The sequence below is a fragment of the Pithys albifrons genome, chromosome 9, assembly GCF_047495875.1.
Source record: "Pithys albifrons albifrons isolate INPA30051 chromosome 9, PitAlb_v1, whole genome shotgun sequence".
Classification (NCBI taxonomy): Eukaryota; Metazoa; Chordata; class Aves; order Passeriformes; family Thamnophilidae; genus Pithys; species Pithys albifrons.
In genome coordinates this window covers 6,655,006-6,681,341 of record NC_092466.1, presented here as the reverse complement: position 1 = coordinate 6,681,341, position 26,336 = coordinate 6,655,006, and the positions used below count along the sequence as shown (strand labels likewise).

The 26,336-nt window shown below is 42.1% G+C and overlaps 1 protein-coding gene across 2 annotated transcripts in view; it reads right to left on the bottom strand.

Annotated features, from left to right (window-relative positions):
- CACUL1 (CDK2 associated cullin domain 1) overlaps positions 1 to 19,807 on the bottom strand; it is a 54,624-nt gene extending 34,817 nt beyond the window's left edge. Inside the window, exons 1-3 of one of the 2 annotated variants that reach the window (XM_071563337.1) lie at positions 19,332 to 19,807; positions 12,626 to 12,752; positions 8,402 to 8,504 (exon numbers count right to left, since the gene is read on the bottom strand). In XM_071563337.1, coding sequence (XP_071419438.1) covers positions 8,402 to 8,504; positions 12,626 to 12,752; positions 19,332 to 19,614 — 513 coding nt within the window. In that variant the 5' untranslated portion in view covers positions 19,615 to 19,807. The remainder of the gene's footprint in view (positions 1 to 8,401; positions 8,505 to 12,625; positions 12,753 to 19,331) is intronic. The other variant, XM_071563335.1, reaches the window with a different exon arrangement.
- Positions 19,808 to 26,336: the final 6,529 nt, after the last annotated feature.

Below are 26,336 nucleotides of genomic sequence, written 5' to 3'. Positions count from 1 at the left end.
ATAAACACAAAAAAAGCCTAAGAAAGGTCCTGACAGCTACAGAGGAAACACTCACCAGCAACAGGAAAATACCAGCTGGTTTTAACCTCTGCAATGCAGAAAGTATGGTGTTAACTGCTTTATCAGTATGAAATGGCACCTTTCACTTTTATTCTCCTGAGAGCATTTCATGTCAAGCCTCAACAGTCAGAAAACTAATAGGGAAGGTAAAAAAAAAGCAAGCTTGACAATCAAACCCTCCTCAACTATTGCTTGACTTGTAAACTACCAAAACACCGAGGCCAAAGGGAAATCAATAGTATTTTCACAGCTCATCTATGAATTATTGTAATCTGTGTGAAGGAAACAGAACCATCTGCTTTCTGTTCATCACGGTGTTACTGCACAGCTGCTCCAAACTGCCAGGCTGAATTCAATTACAGTAACTGGACTGGCTTTATATAAACTACTTGAATGTTATAAACTAAAAAGCAGTGCATAGCATCAAATTCATGAGTAAACAGAAGTTGCTGAGGTTTTTTTAATAAAGTACAATTATAAACTAGAACTTCTATTTCAAATCTATACTTATTCAGCTATAGCTATTACAAAAGAAAAAAAAAGAAACTGCTTAGGCTGACACTTTCCATTCCTGGTCCTAGTCCAGAGAAAGAGAACACGTACATTCAGCTGTTTTAATTACAGGGGGAGGGGCATAATTAAGCATGACATGTACTTCTTACAACTCCCCACCAACCATTAAGTCTTTAAATCCACTCCTATCTTACCTGAGGGATGTATTACAGAAGCTGTTCAAAGAAAGAAAAAATACATGCTGCTAGCCTGAAGTTTTCCAAGAAGAGGATCCCTTGTTCCTTCACTCTTCATCCTTAATTCTATCAAACTGTCAATTCAGGTTTTGGGGGGCTTTTTTTGTCTGTTTATTGGGTATGTTTCAGTTTGTTTGGGGTTTTTTAAAAACTTTCCATACAGGGAGACAGTTTAAATCCTCTCCTACATTTGCTCCCATCCAGCACTCATAGGGTTAAGAACAGTTTGACAGTAACTATATGCTGTGTCTGCCCACAGGAGCACTGAATATTGGGTTGGGTTCTTCAAACTGTGGTACAGTTGCATTTGTTTCACATCTTCAACTTGGCTGTGAGTTGACTGCTTCTTAATACAAAATATGGCTGCTGTTTAAAAGCTGGTGCTGCAGACATAATTTAATCTCCTTACACATCATAGCAGACATCTCAGTACCCAGAGAAATGAGAAGCAACAAGAAAACACATGTGAGAAGGGATGGCACGCAAGACAGACACAGTCAAACAAAACAAGCAATTGGACATCCAGTACACTAAATTACCCTTCCCTCATTTGAAATCTAAGCATTTCAATGAACTTGTGGGCAAGAAACTATACATGAAAAAGATGTGTGTTTTTTCAGCTTGAAAAACAGTTGGTCATTCTTTAACTGAACAAGTGAATGAAATCAGAAGACACGCTGCTGGCTCAACACAACTCAGAAATGGCTCACAAGAAAGAAATAGAGACAACAGTGCTTGAGGAACACCAAGTTAATCTGTTTATGAATAGTTGTTTAGCACAATCAGGAACACATTCAGGAAAGCTCACACTCCTATGTTGAATGGACAGTTCCATTTTCCTGGGAACATGCTCACTGCCAAAATGCCAGCACATGTGCCGCAGCATCTCTCCCACGCATGCCACGAGAAAAGGATGAATGGCTATGACTACACAAATTAACCTGTTACTCATGTAGGTGGTTTGCATCTTGTAAACTAGTCTGTCCTTTCTCAAAAAAGTTTTGTTTCCCTTGCCTTGCTATGTATGTGATGCTCAGGTCTACCTCCTTAGACACAGGTAGTACTAAAACTTTTAACAAAAGACAGACACCACACTGAGACACAATCCATTCAAAGGCTGACTGTGCCTTCCTAGTAAATCTGCACTCAACCCTGTTCAAAGCTGCAAAGCACCATGACACACCCTCGTGTAACTGTCTCACAGCAGGTCAGCAGATGTAGGACGTGCTTCCACTTCCATTCTACATGCTTGTAAAACAAAAAGATGCTGTATTTAAGGACCATCAGAACTTTGCTTCGGAGTAAGAAGTATTCAGAAGCTTTTCCATCTCGTAAATACATATTAATTTGTGCTGTGTTTATGTATATCTTTCTGTAATTGTGTCAGGGCGTGCAGTCCCAGTACAGTGTGCCAAGGAACTAAACAGAACTGCAGAAATACAAAGCCTTTTCAAAAGCAAGGATGCTTTTTTCAGGTTAGCTCACTCATGGCAATGTCATTTGTAATGGCAATTCTGGCGTTGTGGTCACTCTACATCTACTTCGAATCAAGAACCAACTTTCTGATGTCCACACATGAAGATGCAAAACATTTCTAACACTTTTGGTTTTTACCCTCTGAGTTCAAACTTGACCTGATTCAGTTCACTGTGATTCACAGCAGTAAAGGTTTGTTTCACACACACAATTAATCAATGTTCTCCCAGCAAAACTGATGGATAAATGCCTACAGCTCCAAATGCTTAGAGGCTTTTCTCCCTTTTAAATATTATGGACCAGATAAATGCCCAGCTTGAGCCTCCTCTTTGAAAAATGAACTGCTGATATTAACAGATGACCCAAATGGACTCTTAAGAAAAACAAATGACTTAACATAATTAGTATCAAAAAAGTGTCAGGAAATGCAAGTCCTCAATTTCCATTCCTCACCTGTTTCTGATCTTTTCTAAAGACAGAGCATAAAGGAGGCAAATTTGTTTTCTCTGTAAGTCTTTGAGAAACTACTGCAACTATGAAAATCATTTCAGGGAATCAACTAATTTCAAATTACCAAGTGCTTCTTCTATGCTGCAAGAGATGAGCATGACTTGTGAAGGAGGCTCCCTGTTTCTTTTTTAGCTACCAGGTCAGACTGAGCCCAGACAGTGCAATAAGAATGGGCCTCTTCACATCAGTGGAGCAAATAACCTGGCCACTCATAAGTACCTGACTGAAGTCTAACCATACCTTCATTAGCAACCTGATTTACTAAGTTTACACAAAAAGCAGCCACAGATGATGTCAAAAGCTCTATTTTACAGACTGGCATAACTGCTCCATTACAATATAGCACTACATAAAGATAATGTAACCATCAGTGTACCTTGGAAGGAAAGTAAAATACACCTATGAAAAAATCTGGGGTAAAATGAAAGTGTAAATATCAAGAACTCCTGTGGGATATTACACAGTACACAAATCTGCCCACAGTTAAAGTTCAGTTTTATCAGTCCCTCAAAGCACTACCTCGATGCATTTTTATACCACCCTGACTATATACAAAGCTCACAAGGCAAACATGACAAGCCACTTAAGCTCCATTACACACCTGCTTGTAAGAGTCAAGTAAGGAAGTTCAGAACCTCATCTGAAGTTTGGAATAAGGTGTTTGTATTGATTAGTTTAGGGAAGAGTAAGGGCAGGAAACAACAAGCTCTTCACCACTGGACAAAAACTGTACAATCACAGGGACAAGGGGAACGTAAATGTGAGACAGAAAATAAGAAAGGAAAAGGCAGAGAAGGAACAGATTGTCCACAACAGATATTGCTAACCTGTACTTGAAAAGAGATTACAACTGACTGACATGCTACAAGGAACTCAGTTCCCAGAGATTTGGCAGTCCTCAAAATAGCAGAGTGGCTTTTACAGTAACCTGGTGTGGTGGTTAATCCCTCTTTGAGTTCTCCATGACCAGCATGGGCTGCAACCAACACCTCCTTCTGAAGGGGACCTCTCAGAGCCAGCAAACTCTCACCTTTGCTATACTTGGACCATCACCAAACAATGACAATGGAGCCTGGGCTGGTGCCCCCACTCCTTGAGGCTCAGGAGAGAAGATACAAATACATCTCACAGAAATTCTTTGAATTCCAGGGGAATTTTTCACAGACTCCATTAGGTGTCTGTGTACAGTCTGCTTTAGGTCTCTGTGTGTGTATATGAATGCTGCTGTCTGAGATTCTTAAGTGCACTACATTCACAGGTAAGACAAGCTTTTGAGCAAGTTACTCTTCTGCTTGTTGTAAATTCTATAGAATCTGTTGTTAAATTGTTTATATTAGACTATTGATTTAAGTGCTGTTTACTGTTAAAACCTTTAGGCCTAAACCATTGGTCAAGTCTGAGGATAAGTTTGGCAAGGGGGTCCACTCATGTTGTGACTTAATTGAAGGGTCTCCCTTATCCCTTTTTACCCTTACCCTTTTCCTATCCCCAGCCTCCACACAGACCATTTTTGGTTGATTTCTGTTTTAAATTGATTGATTTTTCTCTGTGTGCTTTAACCCTGTAGCAGTAGTAGAGTAAACCTTGCCAACGAACTTTGTCACACTTTCACTTTAATATTAAACCTGCTTTTTCTGATACCTTTCTGTTGATTGTTTCAGAATCCTAAACTACTCCTTTGGGACACCTGACCCCAATGGACACTGGCCCAAGGAAACAACAGGAGAGATGGTATTTTCATATACTGTACTGACTGGTCTGAGAGCTGACAAGACAGATGGCTAAGAAATTGTAAGGATTAACATCAAGTAGGAAAACTTTCTGGCATTGCACAACAATGACTGTAAATCTGCAGGTCCTGGGGCCAAACAGCAGACATGCAAATCATCTACTAACACCAGTGACTGCTCAGTTCAGTCATGTTCATTGTAATAAAATATAGCTCATAATAACAAAAAACCCCACCACAAACAGAAAGCAATAGATCCCTTTTTCTCTTTTGTCTAAATAAATATGTGCAACATGACAAATAACTGGTTTTCAGCCCTCAGTCATTTTGGAAAGGAAGTACTGAAATTATTATAACTAAAATGAGAATACTCCACTGCACTTGTACAAAAAAGCTACTTTTGTTACAGGCCAAATTAAAACCACAGTGCATTCTGATTGTCAATCCTTTGAGTACTTTCCAGTGCCTTTTGCTGAAGAGATATGTAATGGGTAGAGTACTTGGTTTTAAATTACTTTATCAGAGTACATAAGATAAGCCAGAAACACTAGTGCCTAATGCAAATCCAGTTTTATTCATTTTAAAGAGAGATGTATTTAATTTGAAAGCATATGCTTGTGTATCCACCCTACCTCATACATCTGAATGACTCAGCACTTAACCACAAAAACAGCTGACATTACTTTGAACCACAACATAATGAACTATGTTCATTATCAATAAAATGTTTCCAAATAAAGCATCTTAGAAAAATCACCTATGTACTGTCTGTATACTTCACAGACCTCAAGACAACAGGAAACAAGTTAAAAAAATATGTTCCTGCAGAAAAATTAAGCAGACAAAATCCAAAATTCAAATCAACTCAAGAATAAGGGAAATTTAATTCTCAATTACTGAAAGCTCCAAATGGCAAAACTCAGTCTTAACTAATGAAGAGAAGCTGGTCAGACACTGACTGCAGGAATGGAAGGCAATCCTTGCTCTGAGGCTCTCCATAACCATGTGAAGAATTACTTACTTACAAACATAGTAATGAGGGAGTTAGAAATGTCTTGGGATATAGGAGACTCCATATCAATAGCTGATGTCCTGATGACACGCAACTCATCTCATCTAAACATACTGTTACTCAGCAAGCACCACTCACTGCTTTTCACTCAATGTCTGACATGCAGAGAACACAGCAACCCACCCACATTTTTGTGTCGCCTCTGCCACCACTGAAAATGAACCTTTTTGGGGTGAAAATCTGCAAAGGAAACCCTCAGGAATGCACGTGGCAGACACCAACACCACACACGGTGTTTTGCAGTGTGGAAAAGCACAAGTCACATGGGATGACCGGGGACTGAGTGTCCCAGCATGGCCATGGGGCCAAAGCACAAGTGCCTGGGACACCCAGCTCAGGACACCACTCTGCTGACCCAGCTGGGCAGGCGAGTTGAGAGCTGCACACATGGGGTGGGGGGAAGGGAAATAAATACATATATGGGAGATTTCTGCAGTGAATGCCCCGCAGAAAGACACAACCTCCAATAAGGCTCGACCCGTGCAAGAGCAAGTCCAACCGGTCCCCTGAGATGCTCCCACTTTTATTGTTTGGTACCTGAGTTTTACTGCTTTTGCTGTTGATGTGTAATTCCTGTAGGAAACAGCTTGCTCTGGCATGCTGGTTACATGCAGATATTCTGCAACCCACTTGCCAATAAACTGTTACACTTCTACACAAAGAAGTTGCTTGGCTTGTCCAGAAAAAGACAATGCATTTGCTTGCCAGTTCAGTTTATAATCATATTTTCTCATGCAAACCAGCGTTGCTGCTTCTACTGGGCTACATTTGCATCTTTCCGTGTAAAAAAATATTTCTCTTGCATCAAGACACACTTTCCCAGTTAAACAGAAGTCTGCAATTCGATTAAATACTGTTGGCAGGTAGAATGAGTTTATGTCAGAGAAAGCAAAACACCACATATCGTGCATTAAAAGGATGTGCATATATAACATTTTTTATTGTTTGCCTGTGTGAACCAGAAACTTCCAAGCATCCAACACTTACAAGTAATTTGTTGTTTTAGAGTAAAGATCTAGAACTGTATTTTCAACATAAATCCCGAGTGACTGAATGTCACCAAAATGTATTAAGATCAAAGAAATATCAGGATGATACAATACATTGCAGTAATTTCTTAAGAGCAAATTTCACAACCCACAACTAAAAGTTGATTTACAGAACAATTTTCTGAGGCACATGAATTTTACTTCAAGCAGCTCAAAAAGATCCATTTACCCTCCAAAGCAAAGTCATGTTGGTGTCAGACAAAACTCACATAATAACACTCAAAGATGGTATCATGTTATATTACAGGTGTGTCTAACCTACATAAGGAAATTTTTGCAAGACACAGATTGCACTAAACAGTTGTCTCAATCATCCTTTCAACAAGCTGATGTTTAGTTGGCACTCTTGTTTTTAGGCACAAGCATTTCATGCATATATGTGCTAAAGCAAACTTTAAAATCAGCTGCCTCAGCTTTGGAACTTGGGAGGAAACAAACGAAAACTAACAGAGTAAAGAATTTGGGGTGTTCCCAAATTCAAAGCAAAGTAACGTAGGGTACTACCATGGGATGTATCAGAAGAACTGGCCAAACCTGTAGAGCTGCAATGAATCACAGTTCTCACAAGCAGAAATAAAATGTCCAAGCTGAACCAACTCAGCAGAACCAAGGAAAGGTTTTATTTTACATACTATGTTCATCTACTCTGAACAACTGTGAGGCTGGTATTCCATGAGGAATAATGAGAATGTAAAAGAGAAAAGAAGAAAAGAACCCAGCTCAAGATATTTCATAGTCAAACACCATGCCTATTAAATGCTGAGTGTTTTTTTTTCTTTATAAGGAAAGCCACAAGAGAAAAAGAGTAAAACCAAAAGGACATGAGAGGGATCACTGTGCTATATATTTTGATGGGAATGCATGTTTAGCCAGAAGTCCCTGATCCAGTAAAAAGCAGTAAGACTGCTTCTGACTGACAGAAATTAATTATCAATATGATAGAATCACTGAGGGAGCTGTTGCAGTTTAGGGTTCCTTTGTATTTGGCATCTCTACTTCACACACAGCAAGTCAGTACAGAACTCAAACATCCATTATAGAAGTGATAAAAGCTGTAGGGAAAAATCAAACAGTGTTGCTGCCATGGCAATAACAATTTCAAGTACATGTCTGGAGATTTCAGCCTAAAAGGAATGTTCAGCAAGGAACACACATGAAAACAATCATGGATGCACAAATAAGATGCAGAGGATAGGGATATACAAACTGTATTAAGACTGCTGTAAACCACTGACATCTAGAGATAGGCAAGAAAAATGCAGAATACACTGTAACACAAAACTTCATATGCAGTAATTCCTAATTTATACTTCACAATCTGTATTTAATTAATCCATTTTTTTCCTTTACATTTTCCCTTTTGTGGTGCACAAGAACCATAAACAGTTTCCACAGACTTACACAGCAATGGCAGACATTCACCTCATGGGCTCAAATCACGTTTGGCTGAAGTATTTACATCCCAGAATATACTGCAGATTACCCATTCTCTAGTCTTTGATTCTATATCATGTATTCAAGTTTAGCCACTGGTATCATCGTGGCTCAGATCACTAAGGCTAAGGCAGGGCCATGCAGATGGATCCAGCAGTTGGTGTTCTGTCTGACAGCCCATTAGTGAATGAAGTAGTCCCCAGTTTAGAAAGCTACTGCAAAACAGTCTTAATGGCAATCTCCTCCACGGGCCCACCTACATGCTGTTCTGATACAATCACAGACCCCAGGAAAGACAGAATTAGGTTGTGCAGCTTCTTACCTGCAGCTCCTTTGAGACTCTCTCTAAGTGGTTAGTTATCTTTTTTATTAGGTCACTATACATCTGTTCCGAATGCTGCTGGCACACACACTTATACACACAACTGTGGAAACAAACACAGAACAAACAGTGAACAACAACAGTTTGCAGTGAAGGGTAACAGACTTCACAATATTTGGTATAAGTTCTCATTTAGAGGGTAATAGAGTGAATTGAATGATTATTGAACTTTTAAATACAGTCCTAAGCTTGCAATGAGCTCCAGCAGACTCTTATGTCTCCCCTGGCAGCTCCAGGGTGTCTATCCCATTCCCCCTCCACAGTCTCATTTTAACTTAAAATGAGCACAGTGCAGTTCAAACAGCCAGGACAATTCTGTCAACAGCACATTCCTAATTCTGGCATTTGTCTCTCCTACGTAAATTAAGTCTCCACTAAAATAAGCAGTGATTGTATGAATATTCTAGACAAGCAGTCATAGAAGTTGCACCAAAACCCTGATAACTTTTAAAAAGAAATGCCAAAGTTCTAAAATTACAGACTCCAGGATGTTGCTCTATTCTTTGTTACTTAAATTCTAAGAAAATCCTACAGTTTCATAATAAAGATGCAGAAAAAGAACAGTAAAACTTCAATTCTATATTTCATGGCTTGGCAATGTTAACTCTGGTCTTCAGTGTTATTTTTGTTTTTTTCAGAACGTTTTATTGCTCTCATACTGCAATATAACATCTGCAAAGTAATGCCATTTATTTAAAACATATTTACAACTACAGTAAAACACACACATATATTACTTTCAGCAAGAGGTTATTAAGGTAGTCATCATCATCAGAACTAACACAAATATTAATCTGTACCAAGCAGCTTTCATTCTTCTTGAGTGTTTCTATTCTTTGAAGTTAGCATTTTGAAATCTAGCTGCCAAAAATCAAGAGGCACAGGAAGATTTCAGCTGGTATCTTGGACAAGCCAAATCTCCTCCCCAGGCCTCTCTGTTCTGCTACCCCTTCCAGTGCTCTCTGCACCAATACTGAGACAACAAATCTGTTGTTAAGTTTTAGGTCAGAAACTGCTCCTTAGGATGTGTGCAAACAATCTATTTCCAGCAAGGTCCAGATCCCAAACCTGAATTCTGCAGGCTTTTAATGGCATCGAGAGCCTACAACTATGGGATGGTATCTGTGTCTTTGTACAGGAACTATTCTTTACAATTCTCTACTGAAAAGGTGAGACAAAGACAGGCAAACTGCAAAGATGGCATTAAAACAACTGTAGCTATGGGCTACTGGAATTTTCTATGGTAAGTAAGAGGTGAGGCACCAATTTCAGGGGCCAAGACACTGCTTTCATTCACTAACTGCCACTCTCAAAGTCTTCTGGAGGAAGATTGTACCAGAAAATTGTAAGTGACCTGAGGAAGTTTGCATTTATTCCCTTGGAAAACTTGAAAAGACCCCAAAATACAGTGTTTTTGCACAATAGCATCCCTAGGAAAAGTATGCCCATTTGGTGAGCCATGCTATATCTCAAAACCCAAAAGTTACCTCACACCTGTCTTATTATTCTATTTTAAAAATAATTGAGTATCTGTAGTTCGATATTATTTAAATAATATCAAAGTCATCCTTTTTCTTTCACACATGAAGTAAACCAATAGCAGATCCTATTTTGGAACTAGCAAGTGCAAAAGACATTTTGGTATAATGCTCTTTGGTAAGAGCTAAAATACCAATTTAATTTGGATGAAAGAGAGAAACACTGATAAGAAAAGTGAGACTGACTTTCACAATCTCTTACAAATCAGCCAGCTGGGTAACCACAGCAAACAGCCACACATTTGTTTGCTCCATAATTAACAACATACAGGCACTTCCACCAGCTGACTGCTTCACTTGCACGTAATAAAGTGAATTTTAAAGTACACTTCTGTTTAGTGTTACACACACTATTCCTGCATCTACTTCCGCAACACATTCCGTAGTCAAACACCAGCCTTTGTATGGACATGCAGGGTGTGTTTACATCTTATTGAACACTTCTATTTAGAGGTTCCTTCCCCATTTGAAGATCCCATTTTCAGTTCTCAATTGTGGGCTGATCCTGTGACTCATCCTCGCCCTGCTATTACCCAAAAGAAGTCACCAGTCTTAGTTCTTCAGCATAACCAAACACCTCAGGAAAAGGAAGACAGAAGGACATTGGAAGGTGAGCACTAGGCAAGAGGATGAATATTCGATACCTCTGAGTTGTCTTGAGGAACAGAAAACTGACTGCACTGCACCTGAGAGGCAGTGGAGGTTGCCAGAAGTACAACTTAACTGTTTGCTTTCTCCTCATCTCAAAGGTTCCTTCACATCTCTCTGCCAATATATCCAGTCCTTTTATAACAGAAAGTGACCATGCACAGGCAGGTTTGGACTCAAAGCAGAGAAGATCCAAACAAGTCTGCCACAAACTCTCAGTAATACTCAGAGCAAACATCCTTATTAAATTCACTTAAAAGAAAAAAAAAGGTCAATTTTCCTTCCCTTCTCAGTCTATCTTGTCCAGATTGTCAGTCAATCAAAGGAACAGCCTAAAAATATTTTAAAAAATAAAATAAAAATATATCAATCTCATGATTGGAAGAGGTTGTGTCAGAATAATTACAATCAGACATAAATTTTAGAAGAAAGCTGACATGCAAGCCCTCCCAGGAACACTAAACTACAGAAACCCTTTTGTTTTGGTACTAGTACAACACATGCAATAGAGAGCCGTGCATCAGTACAGTCCTGTATCAGGTGTCCCAGATTTATAGGAGCTACCTAAGAGAAATCCAAACCCCTTTACTCATTCAATAAATAAATCTTCTGAGGAGTAGAAGGGTGACAGAGATAGACTCCAGTTACCTGCAAACCATAACTAGGTGTAGATCTGCTCAAGATATTCAATCACTAATTTTGTACACTTGCTGTGTATCAGAGATGACTTTCAGGAGATGTTGGCTTAACTCTTACTGACAACTGTTTGCACACTGGGGATTTCAAGCTGGGAAAGGATTTGGTTACTTGCACTAAAACTACCTCTCCTAATTCAAATGAGCATCTAGTTATTTATACACATGATGATATCTGTGTCCTGATAAAAGCAGTTCCAAAAGAGGAAGTTTACTAAAGTTCTCTATTGGAATTAAGAGGGAAGACTGACACTTGCCTTCCTTTTATCTGCTTTCTTAATCCAAAATTTAAAACTGCAGAGACAAAGTGGCTAAGAGCAAGTGGGGATGAGACAACAGAGGTGAAAGTCTCTAAGAACAGCAATCAGTGGCTGAGCTGGCAGCATTATTTCACAGAGTGCAACACTGTGGTAAAGGAAACCAACACAGCACTGCTACTAGTTGTGTAGTTAGCAGGGGCTTGTGGTTTTAACAGCATCTTGGCCAGTAAATGCAGCAGCAGCCACTCAATTTCCACCCTATTTACCAACACCCTGAATACACCTTTCCATCCTACTTACCAACACCCTGAATATATACCAACATTTACAGAACAAAACTCTCCATTTTAGTTAATCTCTCCTGACACTGTCAGGTCTCTAAAGCATTTAGCACTTTGGTTTGGAGCAGTTGTGTGATTTGGAAGCAAATCCCCCACCACCCCCAGTCCTGAGCACTATCTTAGCCTGCAGGGCAGTTATGGTGTGTGATGGGATCCCTTTTAAAACAAACTGCAGCTCCAAGACAGGGACAACTCAAAGCTTCTTCAGACAAGAATGAAGATTTACATGGATGGACCTTGGCACCAGTTGCTTCTGGTCACTTCTGCACATCTCCTGCACCAAACTGGTTCCTATTAGATATGATAAAAAAGCCTGTTGGAACATAAAGTGAACTGCCTGCCATGTCAGCCTCGTCCTTCCCTTTGAGGAAAGGGATCTTGAGTCTGATACATTTCTTAATATACTACACTAAGCAACTATGGTGGAGCTCACTGTAACAGTATCTTAAGCATTAATGCATTTTAATTCTTTAGCATTTATTCCTGTTAACATGGGATGTCAAGTTAGGTATTTATAATTCACTCATTCCAACCATTTAAACAATATTTTACTTCTCATAACCTTCCCACTTTCCTCCTCAAAGATACAAAATATGACAAATGCATAGGCTGCAAAATAAAACAAATATTTCCCTTTGAACAAGAAAAAAAAAGTTACATACCACTTAAAATACTTCCTTACCTGTATATTTGTTCATAAGAAATAGGGATGTAGTCACCAGGACTCTGAGTTAAAAGCTGATCTATGGCACTGTCCAACTTTGGCCAATATGTGCTCTTATAGTCTTCAATTGTTATAACATTCATTACTGCAAGAAAAAAGACAAAACTGTATTTTAGAAACTTTATTTGAAAGATTAGAATCAAGTGACTGCTCTGAAATCTCAGCTCACACCACCAAGCTGGCCAAAAAACCTGGACACATCTCACTTCCACTAAGGGCACCTCATCTAAAACTCAAGCCCAGACTTGAATTTGTACCTTTTTATTTACAGAAAATAAAGTAAAATCAGAAAACTTGCCAAATCAGTGCTTGGATATTTCTCTGGGGCCCAAGCAGCAGGAAAAAACAAACTTCTGGGAATTCTACCATGGCAAGATAATATTTTTTTAAAGTAACTCAAATTAATAAATTAGGGAACTTTGTGGCACCCCATCCTCACGTGCAGCAGAACAAGCTTTGGCCAAGACTGGCAGTTTTTTGAATACTCCTTCCCAGATTTATTAATTTCACAAGCCTCAGGTGGGACCAGCAGATTCCTTGGTCTAAACCTGATGCAATTCCCTCTGCCTTCAATTGCAACGAGGCTTCCAGGCAACTTTTTTGAATCCATATTAGTCCCCTCTAGCACACACAGTAATACTCCTTTTTCCAGATAAGAATCAAAGCAGGGAAAACAGGAGGTATTTAAATTAGCATTCCTCACCATTCTGATTTTCTTCCTGAGCTTCCCAACTGCACCTCCTTGCCCAAGTGGCTCAGTGTGCCTTCAGAGACACAGAAGGGTTTGAATCTCTCTCTTTTCAGAGAAGATTTCTGAACTAACCACATGTGGCTCAGTTCCAACACGTTAACACCTTCTCTTCAAGGACTACCTTGCTGGCTTGTCACACCACAACAGCCTCACAGCACCCACTCAAAACAAAGCCCTCAGCAACTCACCACAGGGTTCACTGCATATCAAAACTACACAGCCCAGGAAACCTAAAATTGAATTGTATTTTCCCAGGGGTTTGAAAGGAACTGAGTAAGTGATTTTTGGTAGCATTATGAAGAACAATTCTAAGAAAATACAGGCAAAGCAGTTAATAGTATCATGAGAAGCAAAAAAAAGAGCATAAAGAAAAGAATTCTTTACAGAGAGAGTAATAAGGGATTGGAATGGCCTGCCCAGAGAGGGGGTGGATTCACCAGCCCTGGAGGTTTTTAAACTGAGAATGGCCGTGGCACTGAGTGCCATGATCTGGTAAAGGGACTGGAGTTGGACCAAGGGTTGGACTTCACGATCTCGGAGGTCTTTTCCAACCCAATCCACTCTACGATTCTAAGAGAATGTGGAATAGAGAGAGGTATGAAACAAGGAAGTGTTGGAACACTATCTGTAAAAGCAAGTATTACAGATTCCTCTTGTGTGTCTTCTGATTTCAGCCAGCAACTGCTTAAAGAATGTTGATGCACTGTTTCCAGTCCTCTTCACCCAACTAGCCACTGGTCTACACTTAAGCTTCAGCCCCATTACAGAATCAGATCTGGTTTACCCAGTAAGTGTCTGAGCAGAAACAGGTCATCAAGTGATGCTGCAATCTGAAAGTGCAGCACCATCTGCTAACAAGGCAATAAAGGTGACAGGTCTGGGTACACAACTACCAGGATTTAAGTTAACAAGTCCACCAAGTCCATTCCATGATGTGAAGGCATCCATGCAGTCAGGAACAGCACAGCACTGGCCTGGCAGTAAATTCACCCCCTAGCCAGTATGTTGCTTGAGTTCTCATCCCTTACAGAGCCCACACTGCAGGCAGATGGTCCCAGGAGCAGCTTCCACATAGTAGCTTTACTACTTCCTAGAAACATAGAATCATAGCACGGATTGGGTTGGAAAAGACCTCCGAGATCATCAAGTCCAACCCTTGGTCCAACTCCAATCCCTTTACCAGATCATGGCACTCAGTGCCACGGCCAAGCTCAGCTGAAAAACCTCCAGGGATGGGGAATCCACCCCCTCTCTGGGCAGCCCATTCCAATGCCTGAGCACTCTCTCTGCAAAGAATTTTTTTCTGATCTCCAACTTGAATTTCCCCTGGCAGAGCTTGAGCCCATTGTGCCCCTTGTCCTATTGCTGAGTGCCTGACTACTCATGCTAACCCTCAGCAGCAAAATTTGAGCTTTTGTTTTTCACTTTATCCCCCCAAAAAGATGGGCCTCCACAGAAGTGCTCTGTTCCACAGAAAACATGAAACTGAAGTCAACAAAAATATTAGACCAAGTCGATGTCGGATTACAATGTATAATCACATCCATGTTAATCTGGTTTAACATGTTAAACAAGCCCTATTAATTTGAAAGAAAGTAGTCAAATAAGAATTGACAACACTGAAAAATAATTTTTAAGGCTGTTGAGATGTTAATTTTTTTATTTTGTTTTTTACAATAAGGAAAAAGAAAGAAGCAGCAGACAGGAAGGCCTGCCCATTAGACACACTGCACAGATAAAGGACAAAACACTGTTATGAACAGTCCTGGGAGACTTCCATAGAAAATACTGATACATTCAGAGTAACATTCTATAAAAGCTTCAGTCTCATTCAAAAGTCTCTTACAAGGTACTGTGTAATTTGATTTCCACACTCAGTTCTGAAACTGATCCAACCATAATATTTATATAGCTAAAAGTCCAAGACTACACACTAAACAATCACGATTTTTATTCTTCTAATCCAGAAAACAAACTACTTTAAAATTTTAATAACTGCCACAAGTCAGTGAAGTCCCCTTTTTCTGGCAGTGCTTACACACACAAAAAGTGAAGGATGGCCTGTAACAGGACCCTCCAGCTACAAACTCTACTAGAACAAGTTCAAGACCAGGAAGGAATCACACAGATCCTCAGCAAGAAAAGACTGGCTGCCCTTTTAGAAACTTCTTTAATTTTTCACTTTTCCATCTTTTGAGCATGGCATGCTGAAATGCTTATCCCTATATCAGATATTTGAGATTTAAAAGGATTTGCCCAACAGCTTCCGTTCCCACACCACAAGCAAAGATCACTTTCATTTTGTGGAAATTTAGTTTGTTTCTGGGAAGTGGTACTGATATTTTGTAACAAAACATGCCAGAACGCATTTTATCCAACAGCGGCAAGTCTGGGGTGGGGGTGGGAGAAAAATCAGCCTGATAAAATGGAAAGGAAGTCAGTATTTTCAGAGAATTATAAAAGACTTCACAAGTAAAACTAGAGCAGCAACTGCTTCTTTTCCACATTCAAAAAAAGTTCAAAAGCAAAACTGGTGAACAAATGCAGCAGAGAAACCATTTAAGTAAAAAAGAATATGCATGAGCTTCCTATCATAACCCAGATATATCAGTATCATAGCCATAAATGAAACATAGCCTGCCCCAAGCCACCAATTCTTTGATATCAACTTCAACGAAAACAATGGCAAAACCCACTAAGATTTAAAAAAAAGAACCAGCAGCAGGTATTTATCCCCCATGAAACTGATAATAACAATTTACACATGGCTGAAAAAAGATGCTGAAACAGTAATGGCACAGAACGTGAAGAACAGAACAGAATATAAATTTTAACACAAAAATCACTGACTTAGATCAGACAAGCTGAAAAACTACTCAATACACTTACTTTGGTCACATATAAAAACATCCTTCTTTCAAATCTCTAGTTAAAAATCAAGGGACAGAGGAGGACAGCTGAACCTACTGTCCAGCGTGCAGACATCAGTCTGGCAGTTACCTGTCATTGATTCTGACAATAACAATGAAAGAGGCATCCAAGCATCTTTCACAAGCTGTATTTCACAGTGACACACACACAACTTTTCTGCTTAATTAGCAGTGTACCCTAAAATCCTAAAAGATTTTGCCAAAGCGTGCAAACTCTTCAGGCAGATGTCTAAGGCTAAACTACAGACTGTGGCTCAATCCCTTCCTTTCTCTCACCCTCATGCACATGTTTACACAATGGATTTTGCTCTCCCCCCTGCCTGACACGTGCCAACACACATTAGCAAGTTTAGGAATCTGCCCGTAGTTGTTCTCAATTCTATTCTATTTTTATAATGTGTTTCTCAGAGTGCAATAAGACTGGTTAGAACAAGTAACTTTCTCTTCATCAGACCATTTGCCTGTGCAGGAATACACACACACACTGAACTGAACAATGTTCTGCAACAGGGAGAGCAACAGATTTCACGGAATGCCAAAACACTCAGCCACATGTGCCTGTCCTAAATGAGACAGGCACTAAACTGGCATCAAAGACATTTATAACCATTCTTGCTTGAAAAGGATAAAAGAAAGAAGGAAACTCTTCATTTTTCACCCCAATTGAGTTATGCTGCAATTACTACTAAGGAAAAGTTTTTCTTAAAGTATTTAAAGTTCTTACTCTTGTATTCTCCCTCGCGGCCTTTGAAAAACACCTTTATAACACTTATAACACTACTGCTTTAGAAATCCATAACTATGACTGAAGCTGATCAATATTTAGTTGTAAGTTAACCACAGCTTTGAAAATTTCTTCTGTTGAAGCAACTTAAGAAAAAGCTATTAAATGAACTATGCATTATTCTCTCTGATTTTAGCTCTCAGTCTCAACAAAGCCTCAAGGAAGATGTCGTGGACTTGGCTCCTCTGAAAGATATGAAGGATAACCTGTCCAAGGCAGGCTCTGCATCAAGGCATGAATCCCTGCTCGCTCAACTGCAGAACTGCCTCGTGCAGCAAAGAACAGACACGTTTCCCACCAAGCTTAAGACTGACACAATCAGCTTCTCTACACGTTCTGCCATTGCTGAGACAGAGCAGCAGGAGAGGATCTGGCACACACTGTCTCTGTTTTCACTGTGCACTTACACCCAAAGTGACCCCTCTCCCTTTTTCTATACATGAGAATTAATCAGAGGATATGAAGGGATCTTCTGTCAGAGCCAGGATCAGAATAGAAGTACCTCAACTCAGCTCCTGTACTTCCTCAGTCAATGCTACTCCACTGGACTTGTCCTGTGTGCTCACATGTACCATCACAAAGGAGCAGCAAAGTTCTAACCAACATAAATTAGACAATTTTGCACTGTGCAAGAACACTAATTTTCATTAAAACAATACTTAACATCAGTAAGATACTGTGTTGGGATACCAGTGCTGGAGAAGTGAAAAGAACTCCAAAACCACACCCCAAGCAAAATCATGCTCTCCTGCTTCTTCTCCCCCTCAGACATAATCTGTGGATTAGGTGGGGAGTCACCTTCCCATCTGGGTGGAGATCCAGCTCAAAAAGCATTTTTATTCTGAAACAGAAGAAAAAACTAAGACCCTAAAATTCTGGGTTGGGAATTCAAGAGCCTGGGTCAGCAAGGCTGAAGGACACTTCACCTGTCTCAGGTGTTCAGAAGCCACCCCAGGGTACCTAGAGCCTGACAAGCAAGGCAGGCAGAGTGCCAGGGAGCTCAGAGACTCTGAGAGCTTCAACTTCAAAGCAGCCAGGCCTGGCCATGTGCCTGGAGCCACGAAACCCAGGCTGCCAGAGGAGCAGGGATCCAGAAGCCTGAACTTCCAGCTTCTGATCAGCTCTGGAGCCGGACAGGTGAGTGAACACCAGGGAAAGCAGACAGGGCAAAGAAATGGAACTGCACTTCCCATCACAGTTCTATCACAACATTACACAGTTAGGAATATTTTTAACTACCCAAATCCAAGTTCTCCAATAGTCCACTAGAAAAGGAAAAGCTTGTTTTGCCCACAGGGGTGACTTCTGGAAACAAAAGTAGAACTGAAATGCACAGCAAAAAAATTTTCCTTCCCCTCAACCTTTGGTCAGCAAAACAAAAGAAAAGTTTGTCATTTCTATTAAAAGCTACATGCAAAAGGTGTTTTGGAGCCCTGTTCCTGGAGGTGTTCAAGGCCAGGTTGGATGGAGCTCCAAGCAGCCTGTTCTAGTGGAAGGTGTCCCTGCCCATGGGAGGGGTGTTGGAACTGGATGGTCTCCGTGGCCCTAAGATTCTATTTTTCAGAGTAGATCAACACACAGTCATTTTCATTAGGCCTCTGCAGACACATCTCACTCCCAGGAGAGCACAGCCCTCCCACGGGCTCTGCACCCAAACAGGTTTCCGATTCACCTCCGGGATTTTCAAGTAAAAAGAAAAAGCTTCAGGAAAAGCAACAGTGCCTCCAGACAACCCCAAACCCTCACTCTCACGGCCCACGCTCACTCTCACGGCCCTACAGCCAGATCCACCGTGACAGGAAACCAGGAGAAGTTGGGGTGCGCGGAAGAAACGTTAGTTTGTCCTTCCAAGGCATTTGACTTCGCTTCGAGAAGTCCCTTGGGGAGAGACCCAGGCAGGGGCAGGGCAGAACCGAGCCCGGCTGAGGGGGCAGCGGGGGGATAAAGAAGGGGCAGCGGGGGGATAAAGAAGGGGCAGCGGGGGGATAAAGAAGGGGCAGCGGGGGGATAAAGAAGGGGCAAAAGGGATAGCAGGGGCAGAGGGGACAGAAGGAGGACAGAGGGGACAGAAGGAGGGGGCCGCGGAGACAGAAGGGACAGTGGGGACAGAAGGAGGGGGCCGCGGGGACAGAAGGGGCAGCGGGGACAGAAGGGGCAGCGGGGACAGAAGGGGCCGGGGGCAGGGCGCGGGTCACTCACGGAACTTGGAGGTGGAGGCGCTGATGTTGATGGCCGCTATGGCCCCGGCCGCTCCCGCCCTGCCCGCGGCGCCGCCCGGCTCGCAGCCCCGCAGCCCCGCGCCGTTGTGCTCGGGCCCCGCGGGGTGCGGCGGCCCCGCCGGCGGCAGCAGCCGCTCCTCCAGCAGGTACCGCCCGTAGACACCCGCGCCCCAGTTGTTGTGGTTCTGGTCGTCCATCATGGCCTCGCCGGGGTCCTCCTCCTCCTCCTTCATGCCCTCGTCCTTCATGCTGTCCTCGTCCATGGCGGGCAGGTCGGGCGGGGCACCGTCAGTGCCCGCCGCCCATCGCGGCCCCTCACCCGGCGGGGCTCGGCGGGCTCGGCCCGGGCCCCAGCCCAGCTCCGGCCGCGCCGCGCGACACTTCGCGGCGCCGGAACGCGGCGGGAGCGCCAGGCGGCGCCGCGGGGCACGCTGGGGGATGTAGTTGCAGCCTGGCGAGGCGGGGCGGGGGGCCGGAGAGGGCCCGCCCTGCCCAAACCGGCGGGGGCGGCTCCCGTTCCTCCATGCCAGGGAGTTCTTCTCCCAGGGGCTTTTCCCGGGAGCGGGGCGGGCCGGCAGGGCCGTGCCATGAGGGCAGAGCCGGGCCCCGCGCCCACAGCGCGCCCTGGCGGCGCCCGCTAAGGCCAAAGGGTGGCGGATGGAAAAGAATTAAATTAAATTAAATTAAATTAAAGGTGGATCGGAATTTCACACCGTCCTTCCCGGGCAGCCCCGGCCAGGGGAATGTGTCCCTGCCCCAAATAGAACTAAATGATCTGTGAGGGCCCTTCCCACCTACCCTGTGAGTGCCGCACTCGCCGCTCCCGGCGGTGTTTACATTCTCCTGGCAACGGGGAAAACCCTTCACAAATAATGTATGAAGGGTTTGTCTTGCAATAAGCAATGCAACATTAACTGTTACATTCAGTGTTACATTGTAAAAAAAAGTGTTTTTTAATATGTCGTTGGTCAGGAACTGTGCTGGTAGGACAAACTGAGACACAGGAGAGTTGGGGTGGATATCAGAAAAGAATTCCACACTGTGAGGTGTGAGACACTGGAACAGGTTACCTGGTGGAGTTGTGGATACCCCATCCCTGGAAGTGTCCCAGGCCAGGCTGGACAAGACCTGGAGCAGCCTGGAATAGTGGGATCCGTCCCTGCCCATGGCAAGGTTGGGACCTGACGGTCTCTGCGCTCTCTCCCAACCCCTTCACATTCCACAATTCCATGAGGACAATGTCTAGTTGCCTTCAAGTGTATTTATTTTGGGTATTATTTTCACTCTCACCTGGTTGATGCCATAGAAGAACAGGAATGAATAGTGGGGGGTTTACTGAAAAAAAATTCCACTGTGTGCAATATTTGCTCTTTCTTGGCAAAAAAGAAAAAAAAGTAGATAAAATGATAAAATCAAAGGTGGCTTGTACTCTTTCTAAATCGTCTCATAAAAAGTGAAAAATGTGTCATTTTTTTTCCAAGCTGAAACACCAAATTCCATTTTATAATGAAACAAAATTTCCCTGGTTTATACAAGCAGAAGATGCCACTGATTTCCCAGCACACTAAAACTGCCCCGAGTTCCTTTGATAAAGACAAGTGATGGGAACAGTTTGCCCCTCTTGCATGGGTTTTTTTCATACATATTTGAGCTAATAGTGTTTTTCTTAGATGTGAAGATCACAGTGTGAACATCAGTGACCTGTTCAAACCAATAGAGAGTCTTCTCCTTTTTCCATCTTGGTAAACACCAGTGAGTCACAGTTTTGTCTCAGGAGTCCAAGAGCTGGTTTGGCACATCACACATAGATCTTAGATTATGGGTTCAGCATATTCACACACCTGCTTTGGCCATTGATTTATTTCCATCCACACCTTAACCACAGCTAGAAAAAGAACAGACAGAACATTTCTGATCACTTTAGCTGTGTCTTTGCATTTACTGAGTGAGATGTTCAATGTAATGTGAGTATCAGAAGAGTCATTTATAATGATGTTAAACTTGGGAAGCTGAAGAACCATTTTTAGCTTAGGTAAGTGTTGGGATTCTCTGATAATAACAAAGAATTGAAGTTTTTGCATAACTTCACTGCTTCAACAAAGACATGTTTCTGTTCTCAACCCTCAGAGCAACCCCACTGTGCCCTCCTGCTCATCTGCCCCCACTCAGATTGTCTGCCAGTATTAAAAACACTGTGACCTGAGGAGGAATCAGAAATTGAGCCTTATCAGCAGAGCTTTATCTTTGTTTTGCTAATTTCAAAAGTGCTTGCATTAACATCTAAGAGCAATGGAAAAGGAAGACAAACCCAGCATTTTTCACTTTTAGAATTGCTTCTTTTTTACTTCATACTCTCTTGTTGCACACACCTATTTTTGTTACCATCTCTGTAATTTACTGACCAACTGAGGTCTCTGGTTTTCGTCGTGTTTGAGAGAGTTTTTGCCATGATCTTCAAAGGTATGTTGCCTTTCTAACCACTTTTCACAACGCTCCTTGCACTGTGACTACACTCACTGCACTTCCTTGTGGCAGGAATCCAGAAAAGCTTAGGAAATACCTCACTAGGCATTTCTCCACAGTCTCCTCTGTTGCCTTGTGCAACAGCCAGCTCATCTTCCAAATCCAACAAGAAGCTCTTTCTTGCAAATAAGGCAAATGACAAGCTGCAACAGTCATTTATGTCTCATGCTATTTGGAATATGACTGCACACTGATAAAGGCACTATCAAATGGTCCATCATTGAAGCAGCACTTGTTTATATGTACACACTGTGGAGACTTCTCTGTGTTGTTTCCTTTTTTCCTCGTCAGCATGTGAAAATTTGATTCCAGCTTTAAATACTGCCTTGGCAAAATTGCATTTTGCAATACCACAACTATAATTATTTTCAATATTAGCTGAAAATACCACTTAAAAATGCCATGCTGGAAAGACCTGAGGATTCTCACGTCTCCGTAAGAGCCCTGGAGACTTGAGACTTGTCTTTATTGTAACTACCTCGTCAGTAGACTGCAGCAATTTTGCCGACAAAGTAACATGCAGATGTCACACTTTCATTTCAGTCTCCTGGAAATGTATGTCATTACCCAGACAAATATTAGAAGCGTTTGTTACATCTTCATCTTTTTTTTTTTTTTTTGGCACAGCACTTTTGATAACCAGGTCATAGCCACAAGCTTTACTACAAATTAAAAGACCAAAATTTCCTAATAATACCATCCATGGTACATCCAGGCACTCAGCAACAGGACAAAGGGGAACAGGCTTAAGCTCTGCCAGGGGAAATTGAAGTTGGAGATCCGAAAAAAATTCTTTCCAGAGAGAGTGCTCAGGCATTGGAATGGGCTGCCCAGAGAGGGGGTGGATTCCCCATCCCTGGAAGTTTTTAACTGAGCTTGGCCGTGGCACTGAGTGCCATGACCTGGCAAAGGGACTGGAGTTGGACCAAGGGCTGGACTTGATGATCTTGGAGGTCTTTTCCAACCCAATCCATTCTATCATTCTATGGAAAGTGTGAGTCATTAAAGAAATATTTTCTACATAGAAATTCATAGAAATGAAACCACAAGGAAGCTTTTCCTTCCAGGTTGTCAGAAGCAGGTTGTGACACTTGTTTCTGCTGGATGTTTCACCTTGTGTAAGTTCAATTTTATATGAGCATTTGTATCAATGAGATAAGGGGATTTTGGTTTTCTCATACATTTTTGTTTATAAAACAGAATTATTAGGTACTCCACAGCAGCTCTTTCTGCACTCTCTTGTCCCAGCTGGGTGTATGTAGGTAGCAGATAAATTATACATGAGGCATGTTGGGAAAAGACATACATAGTATGTTTTGGGTTATTTCCTGCTATTGGTAATAGACACTGTGGCATGGATACAATTCTTCTGATTTTAAAACAGGCCATTTTTCTGTATTTCCCAAGTGCCCAGTCCATTGAAGTCAATAGGAAAGCTTTCATTGATTTCAGTGGATTTCAATCAAGCCCTAACACAGCATGTAAAATGCTTTTCAGATTTATAGTTTTGATTCTAAAAACTAAATAAAATAATTCTGACAAGAAAGAAATATGAATGCTGAGCAGAGCCTTAAACAGCAGTCTGTCAGGAGGAGCATGAAACACAGCTCTTTCAATGGCAAATAAGACAAGCCCCTTGCAGAGTGCTGGCAGACAGCAGATAAACCAAAAAGAGGTTTAGGTGCTTATTATTTTTGAGACACATTTTGACAGTTGATGACTTGCACAAGCACAGAGAATTGATAGTCCCTCTGCAGTCTGACAATTTGTGACACGCCCCTTCCAACAGCAATTACCCCTTAGGGCAAGCTGAGTAGTGTAAAATTTTCTTGAAAATGTGCCAGTGGTGTAGAGAGACCACCCTTAGTGTCTCATGACTATATACACTCTGTAAACACTGACTATATAAAGTAGCTCTCATTATATTGTCCTGTCTCTGTCTCTCCCTAAGGAAAAAAACCAACCAAAAACAAAAACAAAACCCAAAACCAAACACACACACAAAAAATCTCCCAAAACAAAAAAACCCCAACCAACTAAACAAAAAAGCTGCAACAAAAAAAGACAAACAAAATTATGACAGCTTGCATGGTAAGTCCTTGGGAAAAAATGTTGTTCACTTGTTTTACCAGTGGTATGGATTTGTGAGAGTTCAGAAGGTGTCACAGCACAGGCAGAAACCAGCTGCCTGAAGAGGAACGATCCCTACCATCTTCCACAAGCAGAAGCCCTGCTTCGAACGAGGGCAATCCCAACTACCCCCACCGAGACAACAGGAGTGTGCTCTTGCCAGGGCCAGCACAGTGTTTTGATGAGGAAGAGTAGCCTGCAGTTGCCACACAGCCAGGGAACAGCAGGGTAAATGGAAGCTGCTGATAAAGCACAGGCACTCCAGGGATGTCTGTCCTTTCCCTGTACTGTGCTGGACACACAGTTGCTTTGCAGGGCACAACACAAACGTAGTCAAATCAGACCACAGTCTCCTGAAATGAACAAAAGTGTAACAGTCTGCTGTCTGGCACCCTTGGGGGCATATGTACCTCCGTAATTTATATTTAGGATAAATGGGAAAGTTTTACATAAGGTTCAAGTGCCTCACTACTTCTGTCCAGCAGCAAGGCTGTGCTCCTCCTCCCCAGCCTTATGAAGAGAACAGGACCTAGAACTGTGTGAGGCTGTTTAAAATGAAAAGATACTTTCAAACCAGGTCCCCTCTCCATGCCTGAACTTCACCACCAGCAAGATATTAAGAGCACAATGACTATGGTAATATATCCACTGAAATTTTTTCCAGCTTCCCCACTAGTGGTCACATTCCAACCATCATCTGTGCCTGGTGTGAGGGCCCTGAGTGCAGTAATTTGCTATAATTAACATGACCAGTCTCACTCTGGCTCCCATAAAACTTGCACATTTTTGTCCACAAGCTGTTTAAGCTCAGAGCTTAAGGTTCCCTCTATACCTGTCCTATGTTGTGTTTGTTTCATCACCTTTCTCTGCCAAGTCCTGACGTGTTTCTCCCTCTTAATTTATTAAACAGAATTATCTCAAGGTCTGTGTCACTCAGTTTCTGCATATGAGAATAACTCAGTATTTGGCCCATGGGAACAGACAGATGAGACAGCCCTGCACAGTCACATTCCCTGGGCCAAATACTCTGGATGCTCTGTCACATCAGCCAGACACATAAAGCAATGCCCTAACCAAGCCCTGAGGACGCAAGTTGGGTGGCATGTGTATCCTGTAACATAGGACATGTATTTTGCTCATTTGGCTTTGGGTTTGGTTTTACAGCACAAATACAAAGCACAATCCTTTTAGCATAATTGCACTACAAGCATTTTTGTGGCATGTGATATGGCTTAATCCTTCTAACTATGGGCATGACCAGACTGTTTTGTCCCATAAAACAATATGAAAAGGAGCTCACATTAAATAATAAAATATATTGCCTGATATTTGTTAGTAACCTCATTTTGGTTATTTTCTGGGCCTTTGGTCAATCAGTCCCATGTATCTGGACAACACTGGGCCAGTGCAAGCAACAAAAAGGAGTCTTTGAAACTGTATGCAGTACTTTACAAAACCTCCAGCCTGCCTCAGCACACGTGAAGAATCCCAGTGTGATCAGTGATTCTGCACTACAAAATCTGAAGGAAAATGAAGACAATTACCTACCACCAGGGAAAGCTTCAAGTATCTCAAAGTCCAGGACACACACACACAGCTGGCCACAGGTCTTGTCCAGAGCGTGAACCACCTCTTGTCTGCAGTTATGATACAAGTGAGATTTTGGCCACATCTGAGCAACTCATAACAGTTAATACCATGCTGGAATGTCACATGTGTTTGAGCATTGCATGACACCACTGAAGGTGACGGTCCTGCCAGCTAAGCTCAGCCATTGCCACAGATCTGCACTGGGCTGTGCCACTCCAGCATCATCCTCACAGGGGATACGATGCCACTTCCATGCAGCTTCCTTTGGACACGTGGCTGTCACACCTTGTGCTGGGCATTGCTCATGCAGGTTCTCCCCCAAGGGTCCCCACCCAGACTGGCTCAGCTGGCACAGGTGAGGTCTCAGTAGGGGTCAAAGTGGATACATGGTTCTGCCTCCCCAGTGGATTTAGGTTCTTCAGGAGGGATCCAATGGATTTAATACAGTAAAGAGCTGCAGAGACTTGTTCACCAGTGATCTTTTTCCAGCCTATTTTTAGATGCCAACCTACTCCCCTGGGACCACAGGGCTGGGCAGGTAATCTGGCACATGGGCACATCCAGTGACATGTGCTTATGGGGCAGCACTTGGAAATAAACACAGAAGCCCTGGTTTTATTACTGTGAAAGGAAGAAGCAAAACAGCATGTAAATTTTCTGCTGTTTCATCATGTTTTCTCATTTGACTTGCTCCATTATCTCCTGGAAATCTTCTGGTGAGCCTCTGCCTCTGCTTGGGTGT